We start from the raw sequence: 26,139 nt of genomic DNA on the forward strand, positions 1-26,139 counted from the left end.
GTAGAGTAGAGGGACAGCGCAGGAGGGGAAGACCCTCTATGAGGTGGATTGGTTCAGTGACTGGGGTAATCGGGATGGGTGTGTCAGAGGCAATGCGGTTGGCACAGGGTTTAGGGCTGTTGTACATAGGGTTGCTGTGAGTCGCACACGACTCGATGGCACATAACAACAACAACAACAAACACCAAGAACAGGGAGTATTCTTTATGTGTCTATGAGATTAGCTTGATTTATCATGTTGACTAGTTCTATGCCTTTGTTGCGTTTCTTTCTATCAGTCCTTTCTAACTATCAGTCCTTCATACAGAATGGTTTGTTGAATTTTCCTTGTATTATTGTGAAGTTGTCTGCTTCTTCTTTTCAAGCCTATTAAGTTTTGATGGCTCTGTTATTTGGTGCATAGAGATTAATTATAGTTATGCCTTCTTGTTTTGTTTACTCTGATCTTTATATCATGCCCTTTACAGCTGCTCCATAGGAAAAGGATGGGCAGTTTCCTCCTGTGTGATTTACTGCCTCTGAAAACCCACTGGAGGGTCAGCTGTGGGCCAGTTCTCATTTGATGATACATAATAACAACAACAGCACTGTTTCTTGTGTTGGGTTTACTCTCTCATCTTTTGGTGGTCTGGCCTGTATGATAAGAGGATAGAGATGTGTGTGTTCAGTGAGTGTCCTTGCTTCGATCTCCTGCCTGGTCAGCGAATTGAACCACGTGGGAGACAATAGGAAGGTGGGCACCCCAGAGGTATCAGGATGTATGGAAATTTCATTGGCTCAGAAAAGTGCCTTTTTATTTGTAGTAGTATTGAAATGTCTGACTTGTAAACACATACACACACACACACACACAAAATAAAACAGACACAACAAAAACCACAAAATAAAAAAAATTAAAAGAAAACCAAGGAGGCAGAAGCAAAGGTGAAGGTACGGTCAGTTTATTTTAAAGGTAGAAGGCAGTACATTTTAGAATGAACAGCTCTGGAACAAGAAGGAAACTGTGGAGCAGACAATGGGCTATGAGGGGGTTGTTGTGGTGGTGGTGGTGGTGTACCATAGAGTTGGATCCAGCCCATAGCTGACCCTCCTGTGGGCTTTCACAGGCAGTTCATTGCTTGGGAGGAGATTTCCCATCCTCCTTTGGAACAGCTGGTGGATTTGAACTGCATGCTTTCAGGATTGCAGCCCAGCTTTTTACCAGTAGGCCAGGAGGTTAGGTGTTTGTATAGCCTTTTTGTGGTATGTACTATTTAAATGAGGTAGTGTTTGGACCAATGAGAGGTTCCCACTCTGGTCTGTTACTTTAGATGCCACTGAGTCTTGTGTACTTATGTTGCTTCTTTACTACACACGTCCATTTATTGAGGCATTGGCATCTTTCTTGAAAGGTAAGACTTGTATTTTTCTTGGTGCTGATTGGCCCTTGCGACTCTGCCTGAAATTCACTTCTGTCAGCTCCAGCATGACTGGGTTTCTTTTCTTTCTTTATTTTATTCTTCCCTCTCTCTATTTTGTCTGTAACATTCCACCCTAGAAATATCAAGCCCTTAAGTCCTTTGAGGGTTTTAAATGATGGCCACTTTAGTTGCTTCATGCTGGAATCATGCATTGTCTGGCCCTTACTCCTATATCTCCTTAAATATCCTAGCTACTCTACTGCATCTCGTTTATCTGAAGGTACTAGTTGAATACTGGGGATAATAGGACTTGCTCAGGGTGGTAACCTTACAGTGTCATCACTTTGATGTGGAATGCTTGCAGCCTGGGAGGCATGAATTTTAAGAGTAAATAAACATGGCCCAAATAAGAGGAGTAAAATGACCGCCAAAAAGCCTGAGAGAGGGCTTAGCCAGGCAGGCAAAGCTGGAAAGGCCTTTTTGGTGACCCCCTACCAACCCCTTTTCCTTTGTAGCCATCTGAGTTGGTCATAAAGTCTCTTGATGCTAATTTCTACTTCTGATGTGTTGACATAAATGCAACAGGAGGTTGTATAGACTCCTCCTTGCTCAGCAAATAGGTAGGGCATGGACCACAGTGATTCTGTGCTTCACGGCTATTTAGGCAAGGGATGCAATGCTTTGTTGCTATAATTCTAAAGCTTTACCCATAGATAAAGCAGTCTCTTCTAGGGACTTAGATTGGTCAGGATAGCCTTGTGGTATGCAAACCTCCCCACGGGGCTAGTGTTCATATAACTTCTCCTGCAATGGTAAGAATTAATCTTAATACCGTTTAGCATGTGTGTGAGTTGGGATAGCAGGAGTAACATTGAAAAGCCGTACTGCTTGGTTACTGGGGCCAGCAAATTATAGGGGTCTTGCTCCTCCTTACAACCATTCTGTTAAGTGATAGATTCCCCATCCGGTTTGTGCTAATTCTGGGAATGGTGTTGAAAGACAGGGTAGCAGGGTCTGACCACAAATCCAAATATAACCAGGAGGAAATGTTAGATTCCCCAGCATTTGGTTTGCTGCCACAAGCCATGGGTTGCTGGAGACGTTCTCTGAAGTGCTTATGCTTAATAGCCCTAAATGACAGAGAACTTTGTAAACTACACACCCCACACTGGACTGGTTCTTTGAACAAGCTCTCCCTGCTGCATTCCAGGATGGTAAAGTGGAAAGAAACACAAGCCAGGAAAAAAGGACAGCTCTTTATAGATTAATAATTTCAACCAGTATCTTCAGTTTTTGTCCTGCAGCATGCATTTGCATCCTGTCTCTCCTTTCTTACGGAGGCAGTGTGTTAAAGGTCAGCTGTTGGGGAAGAAATTCCCTGTTTGATTAGGCTGTGTTATGGGTGCATTCTGTCTGTTGTTGCCTACTGAAAAAGTCCTGTACTGAGACAATTGTTCTTATTTTGGTATGGAGTTTCTAGCCAGTCTCTACCTGTAGACATACTTGTGAGAGTTTGATTGTAGAGTTAGGTTATGGCTACAGGAGATACAGGAGATGAAGTAACCAATAGAGGATAGGCTGTGGGATGGTCTTGAATTTGGGTGGTTGGGTTTGGAATTCCAGTGTAATTGGGGAGGAGATGTACTTACTGTTGGACCTGTTGGACCTTACTGCTGGATACACTTATGCTCATCTCTGTGACCCATAGTAGACATAGTTCTTAGAAGGGTTGTGAATGGAGGGTGGACGGCTGGGGTTTGAATTCTTCATCCTTATTTTTCTAACCTCACACTTAGGGGTTGTGTGTCTTAAACATGGAGAACTTCTATTTACATGTCTGAGAAACAGAGGTAGCCCTAAAATTCCATCATGCTTGGAAGGATGGAGGTTCAGTGCGGGAGAGAAAGACCCTGGATGAGATGGATTGATACAGTGGCTGGGCCAATGGGGGTTGGTGTGTTGGAAATTGTGAGACTGACTCAGGACAGGGCAGGGCTTCAGAGCTTTTGTACATAGGATTGCTGCAGGTCACAGGGGACTGGATGGCACATAACAACACAGCAGCCTCAAATGAGATAATAAACATCAAGTGCTTGGTCTGCCTTATCCACCCTTATAATCTATATGTACTATAGTCATCAGTACAAATTATACCTCAACAGGGATTTCATTTTATTTGGATCTACCATCACCACCATGAAAATAGAAGTCAAGAAATTAAATTGTGTATTGCATTGGACAGATATGCTGCTCAGATTATTTTACAGTGCTAAGTAACAAGGATGTCATATGAAAGACCAAGGTGTGCCAGATCCAAGCCATAGCACTTTCAGATGTTTCTGATGCATGTGAAAGTTGCATAAAGAATAAGGAAGAATTGTTGTCTTTGAATTGTAGTATTGGTGAAGCATCGTGACTATGCTCGGGGCTATCAAAAAAGTAAACATCTGTTTCGGAAGAAGTGAAGCCAGAATGCTTCTTAGATGTGAGGATAGTGACTTCGTCTCATGTACTTTGGGCGTGTTTCAGGAGTTGAGTCCTTGGGAAAGGACCTCGGTGATGGGATGAGTGGAGAGTCAGTGAGAGAGAACAGCCCTGAGCGAGGTGAACGATGCTGTGACTGCAGCAGTGGACTTAGCACAGTGGAGACTGAGGTTGACGTAGGTTTGGGGACAGTTTCCTTCTGTTGCACATAGTATTGCTGTGAGTTGGAGCTGTTGAGTACAGCACCTAACAGCTACTGACAACAGCATGCATTCTTGTAAAATGTGCACTCATCCTCTGCGTGTGTTATGCTACATTGCGTGGTGCATGCTCATGGTCCCTTCTCCCCACAGTGCTCTGAATTGCCACATTGCTGTGTGTGCACATGTCCAGCTCCCTGCTGCTGTCTGTCCATCTGGTCTGTTCTTTTGGTGGCAGAAGCCTTTCATAGAGGGCATCCCCAGATTTTACCCATTCTTGCCCCTGGTAATGGGCACCGAGGGTGCCTCCTGCCCTCTTCCACGGACAACACTGAGATGAGCACCCTTGAGTCTCTCACTCCGGGGCCTCTTGAGGTTTTCCCTGATACCTGTAGGGTCCTTGGCCATGAACCTACTTGATTGTGAACGTTGGTACCAGATCCCTCTCCACCCAGATTGCTCCCTTCTCTGCTTTTACCCCTGGATGAAGGCACTCCAGCTGGAGTTGGGCATTTATCCTGCTTTCTGAGATTTCTAGTTTAAGCAGAATAAGGTGACACTTTATAAATTAGCACTTTATTTGTTTTAGATCTTCTAAAAGGATGAGTGTCTTCCTGTCTGCTTTTTTTTGGTTTCTTGTGTCAGTTGTCAAGTCATACTTTTTACCTCTTGTGCTTTGGGATTAATCTTTTTCTTGTTGCTTTCTCAGGAGTTTATTTTTTTTCTAAATGACAGTAATTCCATGTCAGTTTTCAGGCATTACAAAAGCATCACCTATCCTGTCAGCAGTCATGTTCATGGAAGGCTTTGCAGAAAATGTTTATTTTTAAGTAGTCAGATTTACCTTGGTTTTACATTAATGGTCTGTGCCTTTGAGTTCAAAACATTCTCTGTATGCCCAATAAATAGATTCCCATGAGCTATTCTGGAGAGTTTTAAGTTTCTCTCATTCATTATTACTCATGTATTATCTCTTATCCCTTTTTGGTGTCTCAGACCCAACTTCTAGAAGCCTCAAGGATTCTTGTATATTTGGGGGTCACTTGGAGAGCTCTGTCATGAGGGGTCAGGGAAGGAACTAGATGAGCCAGTTAGCTACAGTCCACCTTAGACTGAGCCTATGAGGATCTCCCTCTTTTGAGACAAGTATCTGAGCTCCTGTGTCCCATGTGAGTCAGCTGTGGGCCTCATTTCCCTCTCACTACCCCCATGGGAGAGTTGAGCATCTCAGGCAATTTCCAGCACCAGGCACCAGCCATGCGCTGTAAAGAGCCCAGGCTCATGGCCAAAGGGCACGAGAAGGTAGAATGGGTTCCCTCCAGTAAAAGGGGCCTGGGTGGACCACAGGGGCACCTCCTCTCCTCAGTGAGACACCAGACACCTGGAACCACAGCCTGTTTGCGTTGTTGACTCTGTCCCATTTTGCTGTCCCCAGTTTCCACCAAGGACATGATTGAGAAGTGCTGTGCGGCTGGGCAGCAGCGGGCCATTTATAATGATGACTGCACAGATGTCCCTGAGATTGGCCTGGAGAGTGACATCTGCAGGTAGGTGGGCCCCTTGAGATTCCTGCTGACTTTGACTTCCAGCCTCTGTGATATTCACCTCCAGGTGCAAAAGGGCTCTAGATGTGGCTGCTGTGGGCTGCCTGATAGCCGAAAAGTGACTCCAAGAATGAACAAACCACATGAGTTAGAAGCTGGCCTACTCAGCTCTGTCTAAAGGGTACACAATGCAGAGCAAGGTTTAAACACTCTCCCCGCCTGGGGACACTCAGGGCTTCCACACGCTGCGCCTGCCCTGTGGTGCTTGCTCATGCTGGTTTCCTCCTCAGCATTGAACGGACAGCCTCTGTTCTTTCCCCACTCTGCTTCCCTCCAGCCTCCAGAAGATGGGCTTCTCACAGCTCTGCTTCTGATTGTCCCTCTGACTCTGGAGTTGTCTGCAAACCCACTATTTATTCACATGCATAGCTTTCCCCCACTAAGTCCCACAGGAGGGCTAGCCAGCCATTTGCCTCTCTTCTCCAGGAACAGCATCTTTCCAGCCTAGTCGTTTCTCCAGACTAGGAAGGTAGGGTTCAGAGAGGCAAAGTAATTTACTTAGAGCCACGCAGCAGGGCTGGGGTTAGATCCATGTTTCCTTGTGTCCTGCCCACACTGCTTTCTTAAGAAAAAATTGGATTCTGAATTGTCCCTTTGCTCTTCCTTCTCTGTCCCATTCATCTGAGGCTTCGTGGTGGTGAAGGTATGCACCAGCCAGTCTCTTAGAGATCTGATCTAAGCAGCTGTCTTAATTTCCCAGGAACACATACCACAGGCGGGTAACAGAAATTTATCCTCTCCCTATTTTGGAGGCCACAAGTTAAATGCCAAGTAGCAGCAGAGCCACGTTTTTTCAGAAGGCTCTGGGGAACGTCTTTTAGGTTCTGGTAGCATAGGTTTTCTTTGCGTTGTGGCTGCATCACTGTAATCTTTGTTTCTGTTGTCACATATAAGACCTCATGCTAACTTACTACATTTACAGAAGGTGCTCTTTTCCAAATAAGCTCACATTCACAGGTACTGGGATCGAGCATTTGAACATACCTTTTGGAAGGGCACAGCTTGGCTTGTAACTGCAGCCCTGTTGCATGCTTGCATCTCTCCTGTTGTGAGAACCTCACCACATCAAGGACACTGGTTCCATCCCAGACAGTTCTTACTGGGTGCCACACTTCTTCACGGTGCTAAAACCTGCCTCCTGGGACCCTCCATGTTTCTGACTCCTGAACTGTCTCTGCCCCAGGACAAGCCTTCAGAGATTGGGAAGCAGAGGGTAGGGGTCCTGTGAGCTGTGCTTCCTCAGCCCTTCCTGTGTTGAATTTCCATGTTCTTCTCAGCCCAGTGGCACTCAGGCCTGAGTCCTCTTTGCAGAGTTAAGACATAAAGCCCTCTGGCCCGGCAGAGGTTGCCAGCCTCTGGTGCTCCAGCCACCAGCAGTGGTACCTGCTTGCTGTGTGATCTTGGGGAGCGTACTTTGGCTTCTTCCTTGTGAAAGGATGCAGTCTCCCCCTGGGAGGAGGGGTGTACAATGCATGTGTGGGTACGTCGCGGAGCTGAGTATACCCTCCCTTGCAGGACGGCTCAGAAGCACTGCTGTGTCTCCTACTTGAAGGAGAAGACCTGCATGGCCGGCATCCTGGCGGCCAAGGAGGGCGAGGCCTGTGGGGCTGAGGACAACGACACCTGTGGCATCTCCCTGTATAAGGCAAGTTGGGCCTTGCTTTCACAGCCCGACGTAGCCGGGGTCGCAAATAATAGTAGGGAAATGACTTTGGTAGCAAGCAAGTTCAGAAAGCCCTAGACCAGTAGCAAGCAAGTTCAGAAAGCCCTAGAACGGTCTATCTCCTTGAGCCTCTGCTTCTCCCTCTTTTAAATTGATGGTAATTTTTCACCTTTGATGGGGCAGTTGTGATGCTCCGAGAAAATAGAAACTTAATTGTTTAGTAAGCACATGATGAATCTTCAGGAAATGGAAATGTTCCACATGGAGGTGAGGTCTGGAGTACCAGACGTTGTGGCTTGTGAGCAGCTTAGCTCACAGTCTCTGTGTCAGCTGGGTGCTTCTGCTCACCTGGGCCATGCATACCTGGGCTTGGCTAGTTTCACATATGCATCTGCAGTCAGCTGATGGCTCCGTCAGGGCCAGATGCTTTAGGACGGTCCACTGAGATGGCTTATCAGTGCTCCATGTGGCCTCTTAGCCTCAAGTAGGCTAGTCTGGGCTTGTACAATTAAGAGATTGGGTCAGCTCCCAAAAGAGGTAGAAGCACAAGCTGCACTGCAATACCAGAGGCACATGGTTCAAGGCTACCAGCTACTCTGTGGGAAAAGGATGGATAGTCTCCTCCCATGCGATTAACTGTCTCTGAAAACCTGCAAGAGGGTCAGCTGTGGGTCGGTTCTGACTATGGAACACAAGCAGCAAAATAAGGCCGCAAACTGGCATATCGTCACTTTTGTCTCATCTTTTTTAACCAGATTCAATCATAAGACACAGAGGTTAGGAAGTAGATTCTAGGCTTTGATAAGAGAAGCTCCATTATTACATTGCAAAGACAATGGTGGTGGTTGTTATTGTTCTTAAGTGCCATCAAGTCATAGATGACTCATAGTGACCCTATGAATGAAAGGCCTGAACCTTGTTGTATAACTATCATCATTTCTCTGAGTTCATAGAGTTTCCAGAAGCAAGCTATTTCGGAAGTGGATGTCACTCCTGCTTCCAAGCCTGTTTTAATTTGAGAGCTCCGCCAAACAGTGTCCACCATGGATAACCATTATCACATTTGATACATCAGTGTCACAGTGATTAGCATCACAGCAACCATGAGTTACCTCTGTACAGCAAATTGACAGACCAGTGCTATACCACTTAGAAGGATGTTTGACCGAAACAATTAAAACCAGGCATGAGTGCCACAAGCAGAGGGCCCAACTGCCCTTTTAAATAACAAGGCCAAATCCAATCAGCTCACACCCAGTTGTAAACAGCAACAACAAAAGCAAACAGTCCATACCCAAGCCTCAATCAAAACAAGAAAATAACACCTTTGTAGAATCCAACTTTAAACATCTTTACAAATCTTTCCACAAAACTTACACATCTTCCCAAACTGGATACCAGCCCCAAATTGGCAACTAACTGCCTTTTTAAAAACAAGGCCTGAAGCTATTCTTGAACTAAGTTGGAAAACAAGAAAATGGCTATTACTCTAAAACAAATGGTAGAAATATGTTATTGACAGGATGTGAGTTGTTCATTTTATGAGGATGCAGAAGATACTCCCATGCTTCTGAAAAGCAACCTGTACAGGGAAGGAGGGAAATAAACAGCCTTTCTAACCAGAAACCAAACCAAAACAAAACAAAAAACAAGGCTAAATCTAATCTGCTCACACCCAGTTGTCAATAAAATAAAAAAGCAAGCAAAGAGTTCACACCCAAGCCTCAAATTAGAAAACACACCTTTGTAGAATCCAGCTGCTCCACACATCTTCCCATACTGGATACCCAAACACAGTGGACACAGGCAATAATATAAATTACTGCACTTGATGCAGTCATTAGGGAGCTCTGGTAAGGAGCTGTGCTGCCAACCTGAAGACAGATAGTTAGAATCCACAAGCTACAGTGCAGGAGAAAGGATGGGAAATCTTGTGTGTGATTTTCTGCCTCTGAAAACCCACAGGAGGGTCAGCTAAGGGTATGTTCTGTCTTGGTGGTACGTAACGTAACGTAACGTAACGTAACGTAACGTAACGTAATGTAACGTAACAACACAACACTGCAGCAAATGTACCACACTAATTTAAACCAGTTAAAAGGTTTACTTTTAGAAATAGGCAGTCTGAGATGAGCTAGATCTAATGATATTTTCAGGGACCCAGACTTTATTTTCTTCTCAGACATCTTTAGTGTGTATCTTCTGTCTTCAAGGTCATCCAGTAGTCCATGATGGCTGCTGGAGCCCCAGCCATCACTTAAATTGCACAAAAAAGGGACAGGAAGATCATAAAGGATGTGTTGATAGATTGAGTTAGTCCTAGTTCAAAAGCTGTATTTAAAGTTCCACCCATTAGCTTCCATATGTAATGACTGAGGACACTGACAAATACTGTCTTTTACTTGGCCTGGATGGAATTGGCATTTTGCTGGTATAGATGGAGGGATAATGGATAGAACTGGGGAATAATTGTTAGACTTTCTGCATTATGATGATGATGATGATGATGATGAGCCATGGAGTCAAGTATGACTCCTAGCAACCCTATAAACAGTAGCACTGAACCGTGTCCAATCCTGTGTCAGTCTCACAATCTCTGACACACTTGAGCCACGGCTGCAGTCACTGTGGCAATCCACCTAGTTCAGCATCTTCCACAAGAGACCCTTTATTAGTCTATAAAACTTATAGTAGCCCTACTCCGCCAGTTCTAGTTAGGAACTAGGATGTGGAGACAGAGACCTCATCACCCTCAAAGAGCATGGTAGCTGGTGAGAAGACATGGTCCTCGAGTCTAACCCTACGTCGCACCCAGGGACCCTGAGTTCAGGCTCAGGCCGTGGAGGAGATACACAGGAGACCTTGGAGAGTCCACTGTGACTGGGGAGTTCTGGGGTGGGCAATGATGGCTCAATCTTCTCCTCTAGCAATGTTGTGACTGCTGTGGCATGGGGCTACGTGTGCGGGGTGAAGGCCAGTCGTGTGAGTCCAACCCCAACCTTGGCTACCCCTGCAACCATGTGATGCAGTCCTGCTGTGTGGGCGAAGACCCCCTCATTGTGCCCGAGGTCCAAGGACCTCCAGAGCCTGCAACCATCCCACAGAGAGGTGAGTGCTGCCCTGTGTGCAGTTGGGTGAGGGCTCAAGACTGTTGGTTCTTCAGCTGAGGGGGGTGGGGTGCACACTGTCCTTCTGGGGAAACCTGTATCCACTGTCAAGTGCTTATGACTGAAGTACTGTCCTAGATGGCATTCTCCTGGTCTCTGACTGTGGACTCTGCCCCTTTCTTTCTGAGATGGTATTCTTAATCAGGTATCTACTCATTCATCTACCTATCTACTACAACCTCTCATCCTTGCACTTTCCACTGTCTGCTCACCCACTTTCTCATCTTTCGACTTGCATAACCCATTCATTTATCTGTCCATTTAACCATCTGCCTTCTCCAATTCATTCCCATCCCATCTTCTTTCCTACTCATTCATTCATCCATTCATCCATCTATTTTTCCTCCATCTATTTATCCATCCACCTATCAATCTATCCTCCCATTATTCAGCCACTAATAGATCCATACATTCTCCATTCCCATCAATTCACCATTCCACTCTTTTCCCAATCCATCCATTCATCCGTCCCCCACCCATTGTTGTTGTTGTTGTTATATGCCATCAAATTGCTTGCAACTCATAGTGACCCTATGCATAACAGCCCTAAACTCTGCTCTGTCTTGTGCCAATTTCACTGTCTCTGACACACTCCCAATTATCCCAGTCACTGAATCAATCCACCTCCTAGAGGGCCTTCCCCTCCTGCGCTGTCCCTCCACCCTCCCAAGCATGATGTCCCTCTCCAAGGACTGGTCCCCCCTCACATGTCCAAAATATGTTACACAAAGCCTCAGAATCCTTGCCTCCAAGGAGCCACCCGGTTTAACGCTTTCCAGGACAAATCTGTTTGTTTTCCTAGCAGTTCATGGTATTCTCAATACTTTTCTCCAGCACCACAGCTCAAAGGCATCAATTCTCCTTCTATCCTCCTTGGTTATTGTCCAGCTCTCTGATGCATAACAACCATTAGTTCATCTCTATTTCTTCATCCTCCTACTTTCTTGTTCATCTCCTCATTTCACCCATATTTGATGCAGACCGATGGTAAAGTATTTTTATAATTATTAACATGTTGCCGCACACGTTTAAATTGACGACCCGTGCTTAGAAACACATTTTTTTTTCCTTCGATGTATTACCGTCATTTGTGGCAACGTGTTAATAATGAGACAGACAGCCAGGAATGAGAGCAGAGAACGTGAAATACAGGGGGCCAGCAGCTCTCTGCTGAAGACCCCCATTCCCGCTTCCCTGCATGTTTATTGAAAATTATCAGGAAGTAAATCACAAAGAGAATTCAATGCAAATGAAGCCAAGCTCTTTCTATTGAAATCTTCCCCTTGACTCAGGAGGAAGGAGTCAGCAAATGCAAGAATCTGGTAAACCCTTAAGGATTGCCTTGGTGCCTCAGGGTGAATTCTATCCTGAAATAGCATTTGGTTTATTACAAATATTTAGTATTGGCTTGCCATACGTCTTCCTGCCCATCTACTCATTCAGTCATCCATCTATCCTTACTTCTTCTGTCTATCCAGGATCTTGCCCTAGCCATGTGACTAGGTTTCACCATAACCATGACTGACATCTCTCACCTCTGGGCTTCTTGCTACCCTGACCTTGACCCTGGCCACAGGTAGCTGTGACCTCAACCAATCCAAATCTCTGTCATTATGTCCCTGTAATGTAAAGTGTGGGAATCTGCATGGGAAAGAGGTCTTGTCACAGGCTGCATGACACACGCACCCCTTGGGGCAGAGTTTTCTGGCTGTCTAGCAGAGCTAGACATGGAAGGTGGACGTTAATTAACCAAGACAGGAGGACTGGCCAGCCTCCCACAGCCATTGTAGGACCAGATGTTGAGTCCAGTTTTTGGAAGTGTCACTTGCTGGGGTTGATTTTGAAAGGACTGTTTGACCGTTGGTGTGAGTGCCAGATGAGGATCAGAAGCAGCTGGTTCAAGATGAGGTGAGGGAGGAAATCTTGAGTGAGGGGAGCAGGTGGCACCTGAACCAGGGACAGGTGGTGCTGTCCCCCTGTGAAACGCAGCAGGTGGCCTGGGCCTCAGCTGCTGAGGGGAGCGGAGTCTGACTGACCTGAGGTTGAGCCCTGTTTAGATGACCTTGGACACATTCCTTTGTCCCTCCAGCACTTGGTCCCCTCTCTAAGCCCCTGTGAGGATTGTCACACGAGGATGGGCTCAGCTTGGATTCCTGAGGTGCTGCCCAGCCTCAGGTTGGTCTGAGGAGCGCTGGGCTCACAGATGAGTGTTCACATGTGTGATTGCCGCTGATTGTGGCCTTACTTGCAGGCACCAGGCCAGTGCTGATTGGAGTGGAGTGTGATGTAAACATCTCAATAGGAAACATGTTCCTCAGAGGTGACTTCACGCAGCTGCTTGCTTGAGGTTCAGCTCAGGGGTCCGGCATAAAGGGCCAAGACTCTGGCTGATGCAGAGCCTTGGAGAGGCCACAAGCTGTCCCATCAAGTCCTGTCCTGTATCTTTCTTCTTGCCATAATACAAAGCTTTTGTTGTTGTTATGTGCTGTTGACTTGGAACCGACCCATTGTTGACCCTCCAGCAGGTTTTCAGAGACTATAAAATGCATGGGTGGAGATTACTCATTCTCTCCTGCAAAGCAGCTGGTGGGTTTGAACTACGTGCCTCTAGGTTGGCAGTGCAGCTCGTGACCGCTAGACCGATGGCACAGACCCAGGCCTTCTCTTCTGATCTTCCTTATGCATCACCGCAGCCCCAGGGGGCTGGCTTCCCTCCCAGAACACAGCGACTTCCCCGGTGACAGGGACAGAGCCCGAGTCAGGTGAAGGTCCAGCGTGCTGGAATCCATCCTGCCTTGAGAGGGCCTCCCTGATAGCACTCACGTGCTTCCTCAGGGCTCAAGGTGACGAACAGAGCTCTGGTGGCTTAGTGGTAAGAAGTTGTGCTATCAACGGAAAGGTATGTGGTTCGAATCCACCAGTTGTTCCTCTGAAGAAGGAGGGGCAGTCTCTTCTCATGTGATTTACAGCTTCTGAAAACCTGCTGCTGGGTCAGCTGTGGGCCATTTCTGACTGGACAGTACACAGTAACAAGAAGAAGATAATGAAGAGCAGGCCTTGGTTTTGATAGGCTCTCTGTGGCTGGAGATTTGTTCATTGGTTGACACAATCATTTGCTTACCCATTCATTAATACCCCTGTCCGCTCTGTCCTATCTGCTGGGCACACATAAGGATCTGCTGAGGACTTGCTGGTGGTCCATGCGGCCTGTGCTGCCGGCTCGGGCTGCCGTGTTCCTATGTCCTAAATGCTGACCCCACCCCAGTTTCAGAGGCAGAAGTGGGGGCCCAGGAGGCCCTCACGCTGGGCACGGAGGCTGAGCTGCCCAACAGCCTGCCGGGCGACGACCAGGACGAGTGCCTGCTCCTGCCGGGGGAGCTGTGCCAGCACCTGTGCATCAACACTGTGGGCTCCTACCACTGTGCCTGCTTCCCCGGCTTCGCGCTGCAGGACGACGGCCGCACCTGCCGTCCAGGTAAGGGCCCGTCACCTGGGTTGCAGCTGGGCACTGGGCTTGCCAGTAAACACAGCATCCCTGCGATGGGAGCAGCAGGGGCAAGGCAGGATGGAAATCTGGGTTACCTGACCCCTGCACCCACACACAGTGAGACCACAGGAGCTGGCAGCCCTTAGCTGTGAGGGTGAGGGAGGCTCTGATGGCCGAATGAGGAGCTGCACTGCTGACACAAAGGCTCACATCCACCAGCAACTCCGTGGGAGAAAGATGAGTAGTCTTCTCCCATATGATTTACTGCCGCTGAAAGCCCTCTGGACGGTCAACTATGAGTAGGTTCCAGCTTGTCAGTGCACAACAAAAACATGACAACTGCAGACAGAGGGTCCTGATTGGAGCTCAAGGGCAGAACCCCAGAGCTCTCAGAGCTGAACCCAGGCTGTGTTTGGTAGCATGGGACCTTGGTGTCAGCCCTGGCAGACCAGGGAGTTGTTCCGTCCCTGGTTCTAGAAGGCTCTCTAACTGCAAATGGTCTGGAAACCCTCCTTCCTTCCCCTCTCGTCGTCATGCCTCTTTTCTTCTCTATTGTAGAACCCTCAGCCTAGAAGAGCTGTGAGGTGTTGCCCGAGGCACATCTCCGTGCCACTGTGAAATGGGGAGGGTGGAGTGAAATGACCTCTGCTGAGTGATGGGGTGTCCAGGCCATGATGCCTTAGTGCCTCGCCCCCTTCATTCTCCTGTTCTGCCTATCACAGATCAAGACCCCTCAAAGCCGGAGGATACAGCACAGTCTGCTCCGAGGCCACAGTCGTCTCCAGTGGCCCCCAACACGATCCCACTACCCCTGCCACAACCCAACACCTGCAAAAGTAAGTAGAGGTGGCAGCATCCTTGAGCAGGGCCCTGGGATTGGGGGAAGTGTCCAGGCTGCTGACAGGTGAGAGCTCTTAGGTCTGGGAGGGTGCATGGGGACCTCCTGCCAATGTGGGGTGCTTCTGCTTTGGGGCTCAGCTTAGTGCGCTAGGTTCATGCTGCACCTTGCTGGCAAGCCAGTGTGGCGAGCTCCAGAGCAGCTTCTCCTGCCAGGTCCTCTTCTTGTTCATGGAGCAGAGGGAAGTGCACTCGGTGTTCCTTGGGAGTTCATGCCATTTCCCCTTTCTTTGTCCTCACCTCTACATATTTCACTTCCTTCTCTGCCACCTCTCTTCCTTGACCTCCTCTGTCATCTTGTCATTCAAGGGAGAGGTTTGGGCCTTGTAGTGGGGAGTCATGACCTTTGTCCTAGACCTGAATGGGGCCGGGCTTGGGGATATCTCTCCAGCTCACTGGCTGTCCTGTCTGCTCTGTGAGGGTAGGGGCCATAATCGGGGGGGATGCATGGCTTGGGGTGAGGCCATAGCTGGGTGGTGATGGCTGATCCGGTGCCCCTTCCCCACAGACAATGGACCCTGCAAGCAGGTGTGCAACATGGTTGGGGACAGGGCCATGTGTTCCTGTTTTCCTGGCTATGCCATCATGGCCGATGGTGTGTCCTGTGAAGGTGAGTGCCCGGGTCCTCCTCTGCCGGATTCAGCATTAGGTGGGGATGGTCTGAGGGAGGACAGTATGGCCAAGTTCTAACACTCTATTGTGGCTGGGGAGCAGGCTTAGCTTCTGTGATGGGATTTCCAAATCCTGCAGCTTAAACAGAGTGACAGCAACTTCCCTTCCAGAGGCAGGGCCACTGTCCAGCCCACCGTGGGTTCCCAGAGACCTCAGACTTCACAGGTATTAGGATCATCTGAAACGTTGTTAGAAATACAGATTTCTGGGTCCCATCCCTAGAAGTTCTGATTCAAGAGGTCAGAACTGGTTCCCAGGAATCAGCATCCCTCACAAGGTACCAGGTGGTCCATACCGTGAGTGGCCCTGCCATCTCATGTTACCCTCGTCTCCATGGTCAGAGTTCACAGAAGGAGGGAAGCTAGGCTGTTTGAGAAGTAGGACCCTAAAGCATTCTCCCCTCCAAGTGCCCCGACTGCTAGTATCCCCTCCAGCGCCCCCTATTGCTAGTGCAGGTGAGGCAAGGGGAGAAAATTCTCTAGCAGGATTTCTTGTGCTCATCTCTTACTAACGTGGGGAAGAAATGGAATTGGTGCCAGTGAGCTGCCTCTCTGCCACACAGGGACCCTGGGGAAACCCTGCTTTTCTCCAGTGATCTGCTGAGGAGCTGGGGGATTGTGTCTGGGTTGGCTCTCGGTGGGGTCCAGAGTGTGGGACTTCCCTGATATAAGATGTAGTCTTTGGTTTGATACCTACCCATCATCAGAATTGGTTTGATACCTACCCATCATCAGAATTGGTTTCCACAGAGAATGAAGCCAAAGAGGGGTTTTACATGTTATCTGGGGACTTGGCTGATACAGGGCCTGGGAAGCAGATGTGATCCTGAGTGCCCCAGGGACTAACTGGAGCAGACCTACATTTTAATGTGAACGGACACCCATAGAGGGTGGGAAATTTGCCTGGCGTGTGCAGTGTGGTGATGACCTCACCCCACTCTGTCTCAAATGCCGTGGAGGCAATTTTAGTCCTGGCTTGTGCTGTATCATTTGAAGTTCTCCCCCACCTCCCAGGATCTGTCCACCAGAAGGGTTGTCCTGAAGCTATGAGCATGGCCCTAAGAGGGTTTGGGATATCGGACTTGGCACAGCCCTACTCCTCTGGTATGTGCCTCCTCAGGCTTCCACCTTCTCCTTGAGACAAAAATGGTGCTGTCCAGGCCAGAGGCTGCCTCTGAGGCTTCAGTCTGGCTTGCAGTGGGGTTCTGCTTCACTCCTTCATGTTTAACATATTCACATGCATTGCCACCATGAGAAACTCAAGACTTTTTAAAAAAAAAGTTTAGATTCTGGATTTCTCTTGCAACTTTACAAAATAAGACCACACAGTCCCATGTCTTGGCCCTCTTTTGAATAGAGCCCAGATGCCGTTCCCCTTTCTGTTGTTTGCCTGGCCCTCAGGGCACTTGCGTGTGTAACCTCTTCCACACTGATTTCTTTGGCAACCATGGAAGAGGGGGCATGCCTGAGGCCTGCCTGGGCTCTGCCTGGGCTCTGCCTGGGCCCTGCCTCTGGTCCTGTCTGGATGTGGGACAGGCTATTCATCCTCCGAGTTTCTCCTCACCCCTTACCCCATATGAGCAGATGGTTGCAACTCACAGATCTTTGACTCTACTAATGCAGACTAGGGTTCAAGACCCAGCTCTCCCACTGATGGCCGGGAGGCCCTGGCAGCTCCCTGCCCTTCTCCAGACCTCAGTTTCCCTATAGGGTGGGCTCCAGGGCAGGCCACGCCCCTCTAATTCTGTTTTTCCTTCTGTGGCTGACACCAGACCGAGACGAGTGCCTCCTGGGCACTCACGATTGTAGCCGGCGCCAGTTCTGTGTGAACACCCTGGGATCCTTCTACTGTGTCAACCACACAGTGCTGTGTGCAGAGGGCTTTATCCTCAATGCGCACAGGAAGTGCGTGGGTAAGCACGAGCTCCTGCCTGCTGCCCACCGTCACGGCTCTCCGCTCTGCACCGTGCAAGCCATGCCCTCCCGCGGCCACATGCTAAAGGGCCTGCCCTTTGCATCTGAGCTCTCAGCGCAGCCGGCGCACCCCTGCACTCTGTGTCACATCCTTCGTGTCCTGTCCTGCTTATCCGCCAGCTCTCATGGGGGATGCTTTCCCCAGGGATGTGCCTGGAGTCGTCCAGCTCAGCTGGACATGTGGCCTGGCTGGGCCCTTGACCCCGTGGGCAGCAAATGTGGAGATCACGTGGGTTGGGCAGCAGGATAGTGTACGTGGGGCCTGGGGCCCAAAGGAAAACTCCACCCCCCAGTAGTTCTGTGGCTGGGCGCAGGGGGTCACTGATCTTGCATTTGGGTGTGGTCAGTGAGCACTTTGTGGGGTACAGTGAACATGGTACCATTATCAGCTGGGCCATCATCAGATGACCGCAGAGGTAGAGGTGCGTGGACAAATGCTGGGATCCAGCGGGCACGTTCACTGCCCATTGCCACGGGACCCCAAAAAGTCGTCTTCCTTAAGCCTCCATTTCTCCCTTCTCCCCTGGAGGGCTGCTGCCCAGTGGTCTCGGACCAGGAGGATTGGGTGAGACATTTCCAGCCTCTAGCCAGGGCCTGACGTGGTTCAAGATCTGTGAGGCCGTTCCTGCCCGTCTCTTTAATGCCTCTGTGGCTGGAGGACTCGACCTGAGGAACATGCACGGGCTCCTGCGTGGTCCCAAAGAGATAAACCCAGCTCAAAGATAGCAGGGACTCAGAGCAGATAGTGGTCACTGCAGCAGCAGACACACGGGCCAGGAGAGGCTGATTCCAGCCATGGAATCAGGCATGCTTTGCACTGGTGTCCTGGGAAGACAGACTTTGCTGGTGGGAAGGACATCAGGTGAGAGGAACAGCTTGAGTGAGGGTGTGGAGGTGGGCGCAGGGCAGCGAGCGCAGAGTATGCTGGCCGGGGCCCTGTGCTTGTGGGCTGTGTCCAGCCTGACTGTGTCGCATTCCCTGCCTGCCCTCTGCCACCTGGGAGGTGGGCCCACGGCACTGACTGCCCACATGTTTGCCCTTGGCCTCCTGCCACAGGTACAACATGCACCTCCTCATCTGCTTTTGGGCTGGGCATCCTCTTCCTGTCTGGACTGAGCCTGTGTACGTGTGTGTGCCTGCCTGGAAAGGCTTGATGCACTGCCCAGGAAACAGGCACCACTTCCCAGGATGCCTGTTCCTCTTGCCATCTTGAGGGAACATTCTTGTATGTCTTGTGAGCCTCTACTTCCCCAGGAAAAAGCCCTATGGTGCCAGGGGTCCCTCGGTGGCTGGTAAATGGGTGCTGGGTTCAAAGAGCAAAGGTAAATCCCATTCAGCAAAATATACTAGCCTTCAGTCCCTTGCTCTGTTTGTCCCATGTAAAATGTTCAGCAAGTCCATTCCACTTATTCACGCTCTCATTTGTCATCCATTGTTACCACCAGCTCTTTCCCCACCATCACTTCCTCACGCACAAGCATTTATTTGTGTCTGCTCATTTGCTCACTCACATATGTGTGTCTGCCTGACCAGTGGGGAGGCTGGTGCACTGCCAAAGCCTCTTCTTTTAGGCATTTTCTAATATTAAGACAGCAAGCAAGTTACTTATCCACACTATGCCTCCGTTTACGTATCTGTGAAATGGGCTGAGTATAGCTCTTGCCTCATAGGGTCATTGTGAAGTGTAAATGAATGAACCCATATAAAGTACTTGCCAGAGTTTAGCATTAGAGTCAACAATGTGTGATGCTTAGGCAGTCTGCTTAGTGAGTGAGCTCCCCATCACTGGAGGTGTGTAAGCTGAAGCGCATCAGGGTTAAATTTAGGGCTGAGTCTTAAGGCCCTTGGACAGGTGCATTACTGCTGCTGGCAGCTCCTGAGACTTCGTATCTGCCATCTGTGCCCTGCACCTGGAGGATTGTCTTGGCCCCTGGGAAGGTGTATGGATGGGTTGGTCTATGAGATGGAGGGGAGCACTCAAACTCCAAAACTCACCTGGCAGAAGGGCCTGGTGGTAGGGAAAGGGCACCTCTTTAAAGGGGCTCTGTACTGAGGCCCTGGGTTCCACTCTTGCAGCTGGAGACCTCATTTTTCCACATCTGTTGAACTGAGCCACCCACCCTATCTTAAGCCTCCGTTATCTCTCTGCTTGTTCCTGCCTGTGGTGTGTCTGAGACCCTGGACATATCTCTCTTGGCTAACCCAGCCTGTGCACCACAACTTGATGTCCAGCCAAACCTTCTTCCCCTGACTGCCTTCTGTGTTAACCACTGGCTCTCTTTTCCCGTGGCCCTGCCCCACCTCCTGACCTGCTGTCCACCTGGTCCACTCAGCTCAAAACTCACTGCTTCTTAGGGGCATGTGGCCCTCAGCCCTGCATCCCCAGAGGCAGTCTTTGATCCTAGCACCCCTACCAGTCTCTTCTTTGTGAGCTACTCATGCAGCCATGCTGGGTCTTACTGTTGGCCACAGATTAATATCTTAGCCAGGGCCTTTGAAGACTCTGGCATGTGTTCTGCACATTGCCTTCTGCAGCCTCTTCTTGACATCTCCACCTGGGTGCTGCTTGAGTGCATGTGGCCATGGGGCTCAGGTCTTCCCTGCCCTGCATGCTGGCTTGTCCATCTCTTCCAGGAGATACCATCTCCTGTGTCTAGCTGCTCAGGCCTCTACTTCTACACTCTTCTCACACCTTCCTGTCATCCCTCAGTGGGGCCTGTCAGTTCCACATTTAGGATATTTCCAGAGTCTGACCTTATCTCACCACTGCTGTGGGTGGGCATCTGCTGTAGTTGGGCTCTCGAGAGAAGGAAAGCAAATACTACACACACACACACACACACAGGGTGTGGGGGGAAGGAAGATGGGAGAGGGAGAGAGAGAGAGATCCAAGGGAAATGAGTGACCCACACTTATACAGGCTGCAGGTCCCAGGTTTGTGGCTTGTAGCTGCAGATAGTGATGCACCAACATTGGCAGACAAGTCTGGCCACTGGTCCAAGGAACAAAAGATATGAGGAGCCAGGCACAAGATTGAGATTGAACAAAAAGCAAGCCAGCCTCCCAGGCCACCTCACATCCTCCAGGCAGCCCACACTACTGATGAAACGCCTCTTTGGTCAGTTGTCTGCCCACAGGAAATCTCCTCAGGGAGAACCATTACATTACACCTGTTCTCATGGACAGACTAACCACAACACAACCACGAAATCTGAGACTCATAAGCAGCTAAGTTGGCATACAGCTTTAGTTGTCCCACGGCCTGAGCCACAGGCCTCTCCTACCTGGAGAACCCTAATCCTCTACCAAGCCTGCTGCCGCCTTCACACCTCAAGACTGGTCTCCAAGTGGCTAAGTTAGACCAGGCCAGATCTCTTCTCAGGCCATAATTGCCCCCTCTCTATCCTCTGAAGGTGCCTGGCAGGCTTCCGTGGCCCTTGCATTGGCCATGTTCCTTCTGCCTAGAACATCTTGGCTTCTTTCAAATCCTTGCTCCAGCAGTATCATGTGAGAGCCCTCCCTGACCCTGATCCTGACCCTGCATCCCTCCCTCGACCTTCCTCCTCTTTCTATCCTGTCTATTCGCCCCCCCCCACACACAGCACTTATAACCATCTCCAGTACTACAGGCTTCTGTGTTTGTCTGTTTACTGTGTCTCCTCCCCGAATGTCTGCTCCACGGGGTAGGGCTTTCTTTGTCTGCTGTCTAAGAGGTGTTCCCCGTGCCACAAGCATTGTTTGGCACATAACAGGTGTTTAATAAATATTTACTGAGTGAATGGATGGATAGATAAATGGCATTGCTGTGTGTGGCTCCAGAGGGCCCAGCTCACCCTTCCCTCTGGCTGCCTGCAGAAGCCCTAACAGCCCCCTCTCCTGCAGACATCAATGAATGCGTGACAGCTCTGCACACGTGCAGCAGGGGCGAGCACTGCGTCAACACACTGGGCTCCTTCCGCTGCTACAAGGCCCTCACCTGTGAGCCGGGCTACAGACTTGAGGATGGCGAGTGCACAGGTGAGGGGCTCAGTCCTTCCTGGGAGCAGCCAGCATGCAGGCTTCTGGCCTGTGGAGGACTGCACCAGAGGATGTGTCTTTGTCAGGGGAATTCATGAATATGATCTTGGCTTTGCAGCTGCTCAGTGAGCATCTCATGCCCTGCATGTTCTGTTTGCACGTGAGAGTGGAGCCCCTTGAAAAATCATTCCCTCTCTTTTCACTAGAAAATCCTAGCCTTGACACAGAGACTGTGACAATGGGCTTGGATATATCAGAGGTGGTGAGGGCGGCACCGGAAAGGGTAGGGTTCAAATCCATCATTCATGGAATCACTGTGAGTTGTAGTCAACTTGACAGCACTTAACGACAAGAGGGAGACTTTGCATTCAGTTAATTCATATCTCCTGAGATTTCATCATCTGGCAGAGTGTGGGGTGCAGTGGTCTTTGTCTTTGACCTTGTGGTGCTTGTGCCCAGAGGTTACAAAATTGAGTAGAGACAGGTACGTGGTTTGGTGGAGCGAGGCTGCCTGAGTTCTCGTTCTACCCAGTGTTCCCTAGCTATGCCTTCTTGTTGTTTTTGTTGTATACCATTGAGTTGGAACTAATTCATAGCTGATGGTTTTGAGAGGCATTTAATCTCACAGGAAGAGATTTCACATCTTCGTTCTACAGAGCTGCTTGGGGATTCAAACCCTGTGCCTTTAGGTTGGCAGCACAGCTCGTTACCACTAAGCCATCAGAGCTACCTACTTCGTAGAGTTGCTGTGAGGATTAAATAAATGTGTCAAGAGGTGCTGAGAGCAGTACCTGGTACAGAGAAAGCTGAGTAGGTGTGTTCAGATTCCAGGGACATGGGCCTGGTTAGGAGGTATTGCACCCTTAGTTTGTCTGCAAGAACGTGGCCTCCCCACAGTGGCCTGAGGTTGGGTGGGATGAGCAGGGTTCCAGGGTGGGTGTTGGAGGACCACTCCTGACACTGGCCTCTGTGTGCAGATGTGGATGAGTGTGCACTGGGCACACACAATTGCCAGGTGGGTTTCACGTGCCAGAACACCAAGGGCTCCTTCTACTGCCAGGCTCGGCAGCGCTGCATGGACGGCTTCTTGCAGGACCCTGAAGGCAACTGTGTGGGTGAGTGTGGGAAGGTGGTGGAAGTCCTGTCCTGAGGGTTCCTGGGAGCAGAGCCCTCAGTGCTCTGTCTCTCCCAGTTCAGTATCCTTTGGTGTCATGGGTGTGAACAGTTTGACTTGACAACTTGGTGCTGGGGGCTGAGCTGGGGGTCAGGAGAGGGAAATAGGAAGGAGAACTGGAGCACCTTGGGGCCTCAGTTCACCCTTCTGTGGGGTGGGACTTGATGAATGTGCTTTGTAACCTTTTTTTCCCTACAAACACCAGAAATTTATTTGATACTGTGATCTACTATACACACATATTCACAAAATGGCACTTACCCAGACTGCATGTGATATTGTTGTTTTGTACCACCAAGTTAGAACCAAGACATAGCTGACCCTTCTTCAGGTTTTCAGAGGCAGTAAATTGCACAGATCTGTCTCAGAGAAAGAGCAGCCAGCATGTTCCTTGGAGACAAGGGTGGTAAAGCTTCGTCACACATACTTTGGGCATGTTGTGAGGAGCAATTATTCCTTGGAGAGGGACATCATGCTTGGAAAGTTGGAGGGTCAGCAAAAGAGAAGAAGACCTTTGACCAGGTAGATTGACACAGTGACTGCAGCAATGGACTCTAGTCAGGACATGTGAGGATAGCACAGGATAGGACAGGGTTCAGATCTCTTGTTCATAGGACTGCAACGAGTCGTGCTTGACGCGATGACACCAAACTACAGCAGATTGCATAGGAGGAGTTTGCCCACCTTTATCCCACAGCTCCTTACCACTAGGCCACCAGACTGCATGTGACATTTTCTGTTCTCATAACTTTGAACTCAAGAACTCCTAAGTGTGTCTGTATACATCAGGTGGAGAGTAGCAATTCTCCCATCCCACCCAAGTTCAGCCTCATCTCAAAAAATTACTGGTCAGAAGCCAGAAAGTCCTCCCTGCCTCCAGAAGTGTGGCCCTGGCCTACACAGAGGTGGGTTCCAGCTGGCATTCCCTGCTTGATATGCTGCTCTGAGTAGGAACCCTCAGGGATGTGAGCAGTGAGGAAGACAAGACAGGGCAGGTAAGGGGCAGTGTTGGCTGTGGACTTTCCAATAACTGCATGTGGTGGGGTCTCTACTGTGGAGTGGAACCAAGGTACAGGGAGGGGGCTAATAAATGAAAATGTTTTCTTGAGGCTGCCATGCCAAATCTGAAGGCTGTATCCCTGAGGCAGCCTTTAACACTGCTGGCCGCGTAACCTGTTAGTGGTTTCCTAGAAGTCAGAAAACAACAAAACACTTCAAAGAGGCCATGGCTGGGCTCTCTCTTTTTTGGGTCGCCACTCACAAGGAGATGTGGACCCAGAGCCATCTTTGGCCCTCCTCCTCCTTCCGTCTTTTTCTTTCCTTGCCCTCTGGCTGTACACGTTATTAAAAAGACTCATCCTGCAGCAATAGCTTTCAAGTGAGAGGGGTTGAAGCTTCCCTAAACAAGTGAATAAAGCCAGACTCAATGCAACACACATAAAAGAAAGGTCTTATTAAAATTCTGCAGTGATCGGGCAACCCTGTACACAGGCCAAAGGAAAAGAAGGAAACCAAATCAAACCATGGGGAAGTGCCAAATTTATCTTTGGTGAGTATCTGAATAAACAAGGTGAGGGTGGGAAAAGGAGGGAAAAAAACTAACCAAACAAACCTGTGGAGTACATAGTTCCAAGAATAAACTCCACTTCTGCCTTGAACCCTTCTGACTGCAACATGTAGAGAAAGCTTGAGATTTCTTAGCCAAAGGGGAACAGGAGTGGACCTGCTGCAGTTTTCCAGAGAACAGTATTCAATGCTGCTTTGCAGCCCTTGGGCCAAAAGGGAAGCACTGATATACAAGACCTCCACAGAGCATCACCCTCCCCTGGGACATTACACACTTGTAACAGCCTAACATCTACCAAAGAATGGTTCACATAATGTGAAGAAAGCAGCAAACAGCATCAAACATCATGAAAAAAACCAAAATAATTATCTTTAAAAAGCAGAGCATATTGCAGACTCAATGAATATCCCAGAAACTGAGAATGAGAAAATATATGTTGATGTAAAGTTATTTGAACAGCTGCAGAAGAAAGTGAAAATGATAAAAGAAACAATAGTAGCCATTAGGAAAGCAAATACTACAAAGAGAGGGAACCAGAAGAAATAGACTGATGAGGAACAACTTGAACAACTACAGAAGAAAATGAAAAAGCTGGAAGAAAGAATTAAAACTATAGATAAAGAGGCACAAGAACTTAAAAGATCATCACAAGACAGAGAAGGTACAGCCAACACAGTACTAGAAACTACAGAAATGCATGAAAATGCAATCCAGAATATTAAGACCAAAATATAAGACGTTTCAAACATAGTGGAGAGACCAAAAAGTAGAACAGAAGAAATGGAGTAGTGAGTCAGTGAGCTGAAAGACAAGAGCATCAGTGGAAACATACTAGAAGAAAAATCAGAGATGAGACAAAGAAAATGAAGAAAACACTAGAATCATGTGGAATGACATCAAAAGGGAAAACATACAGAATATGAACGTGAGAGGGACAGGGAAATCACTGAGAAAATTGTAGAAGATGTCCTAGAAGAAAACTTCTCAAGTATTATGAAAAATGAGGAAATCTACATTCATGAAGCTCAGCAAAACTAAATAGACTAAAGAAACATCAAGACATGTCATAGTCAAATTCTCCAAATTAAGACATAAAAACAGAATACTGAAAATGCAAGAAAAACAAAGAGTCCTCTACAAAGGAAAAGAAATTGGATTAAGTTCTGATTTTTTAGTAGAAATCATGCAAGCAATGAGACAATGATATATAGCATATACAAAAAGTTGAGAGAAAACAATTGCCAGCGAAGGATCCTGTACCCAGCAAAGCCATCCCCAAATATAAAGGAGAAATGAAGTCATTCAAAGAAAAGAAGGAAGTGAAAGAATTTGTGTAAACAAGACCAAAACTACAAGAAATTATAAGAGAGGTTGTTCACACAGACCCCAAAGGAAAGGGGATGAACCATAGTAACCAGAAACAACATAAAAATAAAACACAGAAAAATGGCAAAGATAAAACTGGCCTGTCAGTTGTCACACTAAATGTGAATGGACTAAATGTGCCAATTAAGAGAAAAAGAGTAGCATAAGGGATAAAAAGACAAAGCCCATCAAGGACTATAAGGGACACATCAAAGAAATGAAGAGAAAGATAGACTAAAAATTAAAAGCTGGAAAAAAAATAAGCCAAACTAATAGCATCCACAAAAAAGCAGGTGTCATAATATTAATCTCTGATAAAATAGCCCTCAGAATGAAAACCACCATAATAGATAAAGAAGGTCACTGTATAGTGATTAAAGGCACAGTAAATTCAGAAGACAAAATCGTGGTCAACATCTATGCTCCAAAGAATAGACATGCAAAACACATAAAACAACAGTTAATAGAA

General features: G+C 48.4%; 1 protein-coding gene across 2 annotated transcripts in view; it reads left to right on the plus strand.

The window, feature by feature from the left end:
• The window catches only part of FBLN2 (fibulin 2), a 71,401-nt gene that overhangs the window by 31,311 nt on the left and 13,951 nt on the right, over positions 1–26,139 (plus strand). The window contains exons 2-10 of one of the 2 annotated variants that reach the window (XM_006901367.1): positions 5,520–5,631; positions 7,204–7,333; positions 10,279–10,459; positions 13,784–13,993; positions 14,728–14,841; positions 15,411–15,512; positions 17,346–17,486; positions 21,430–21,564; positions 22,542–22,679. In XM_006901367.1, coding sequence (XP_006901429.1) covers positions 5,520–5,631; positions 7,204–7,333; positions 10,279–10,459; positions 13,784–13,993; positions 14,728–14,841; positions 15,411–15,512; positions 17,346–17,486; positions 21,430–21,564; positions 22,542–22,679 — 1,263 coding nt within the window. The remainder of the gene's footprint in view (positions 1–5,519; positions 5,632–7,203; positions 7,334–10,278; positions 10,460–13,783; positions 13,994–14,727; positions 14,842–15,410; positions 15,513–17,345; positions 17,487–21,429; positions 21,565–22,541; positions 22,680–26,139) is intronic. The other variant, XM_006901368.1, reaches the window with a different exon arrangement.

This window comes from Elephantulus edwardii, unplaced genomic scaffold (genome assembly GCF_000299155.1).
Source record: "Elephantulus edwardii isolate Elephantulus edwardi_28Jun2011 unplaced genomic scaffold, EleEdw1.0 scaffold00322, whole genome shotgun sequence".
Classification (NCBI taxonomy): Eukaryota; Metazoa; Chordata; class Mammalia; order Macroscelidea; family Macroscelididae; genus Elephantulus; species Elephantulus edwardii.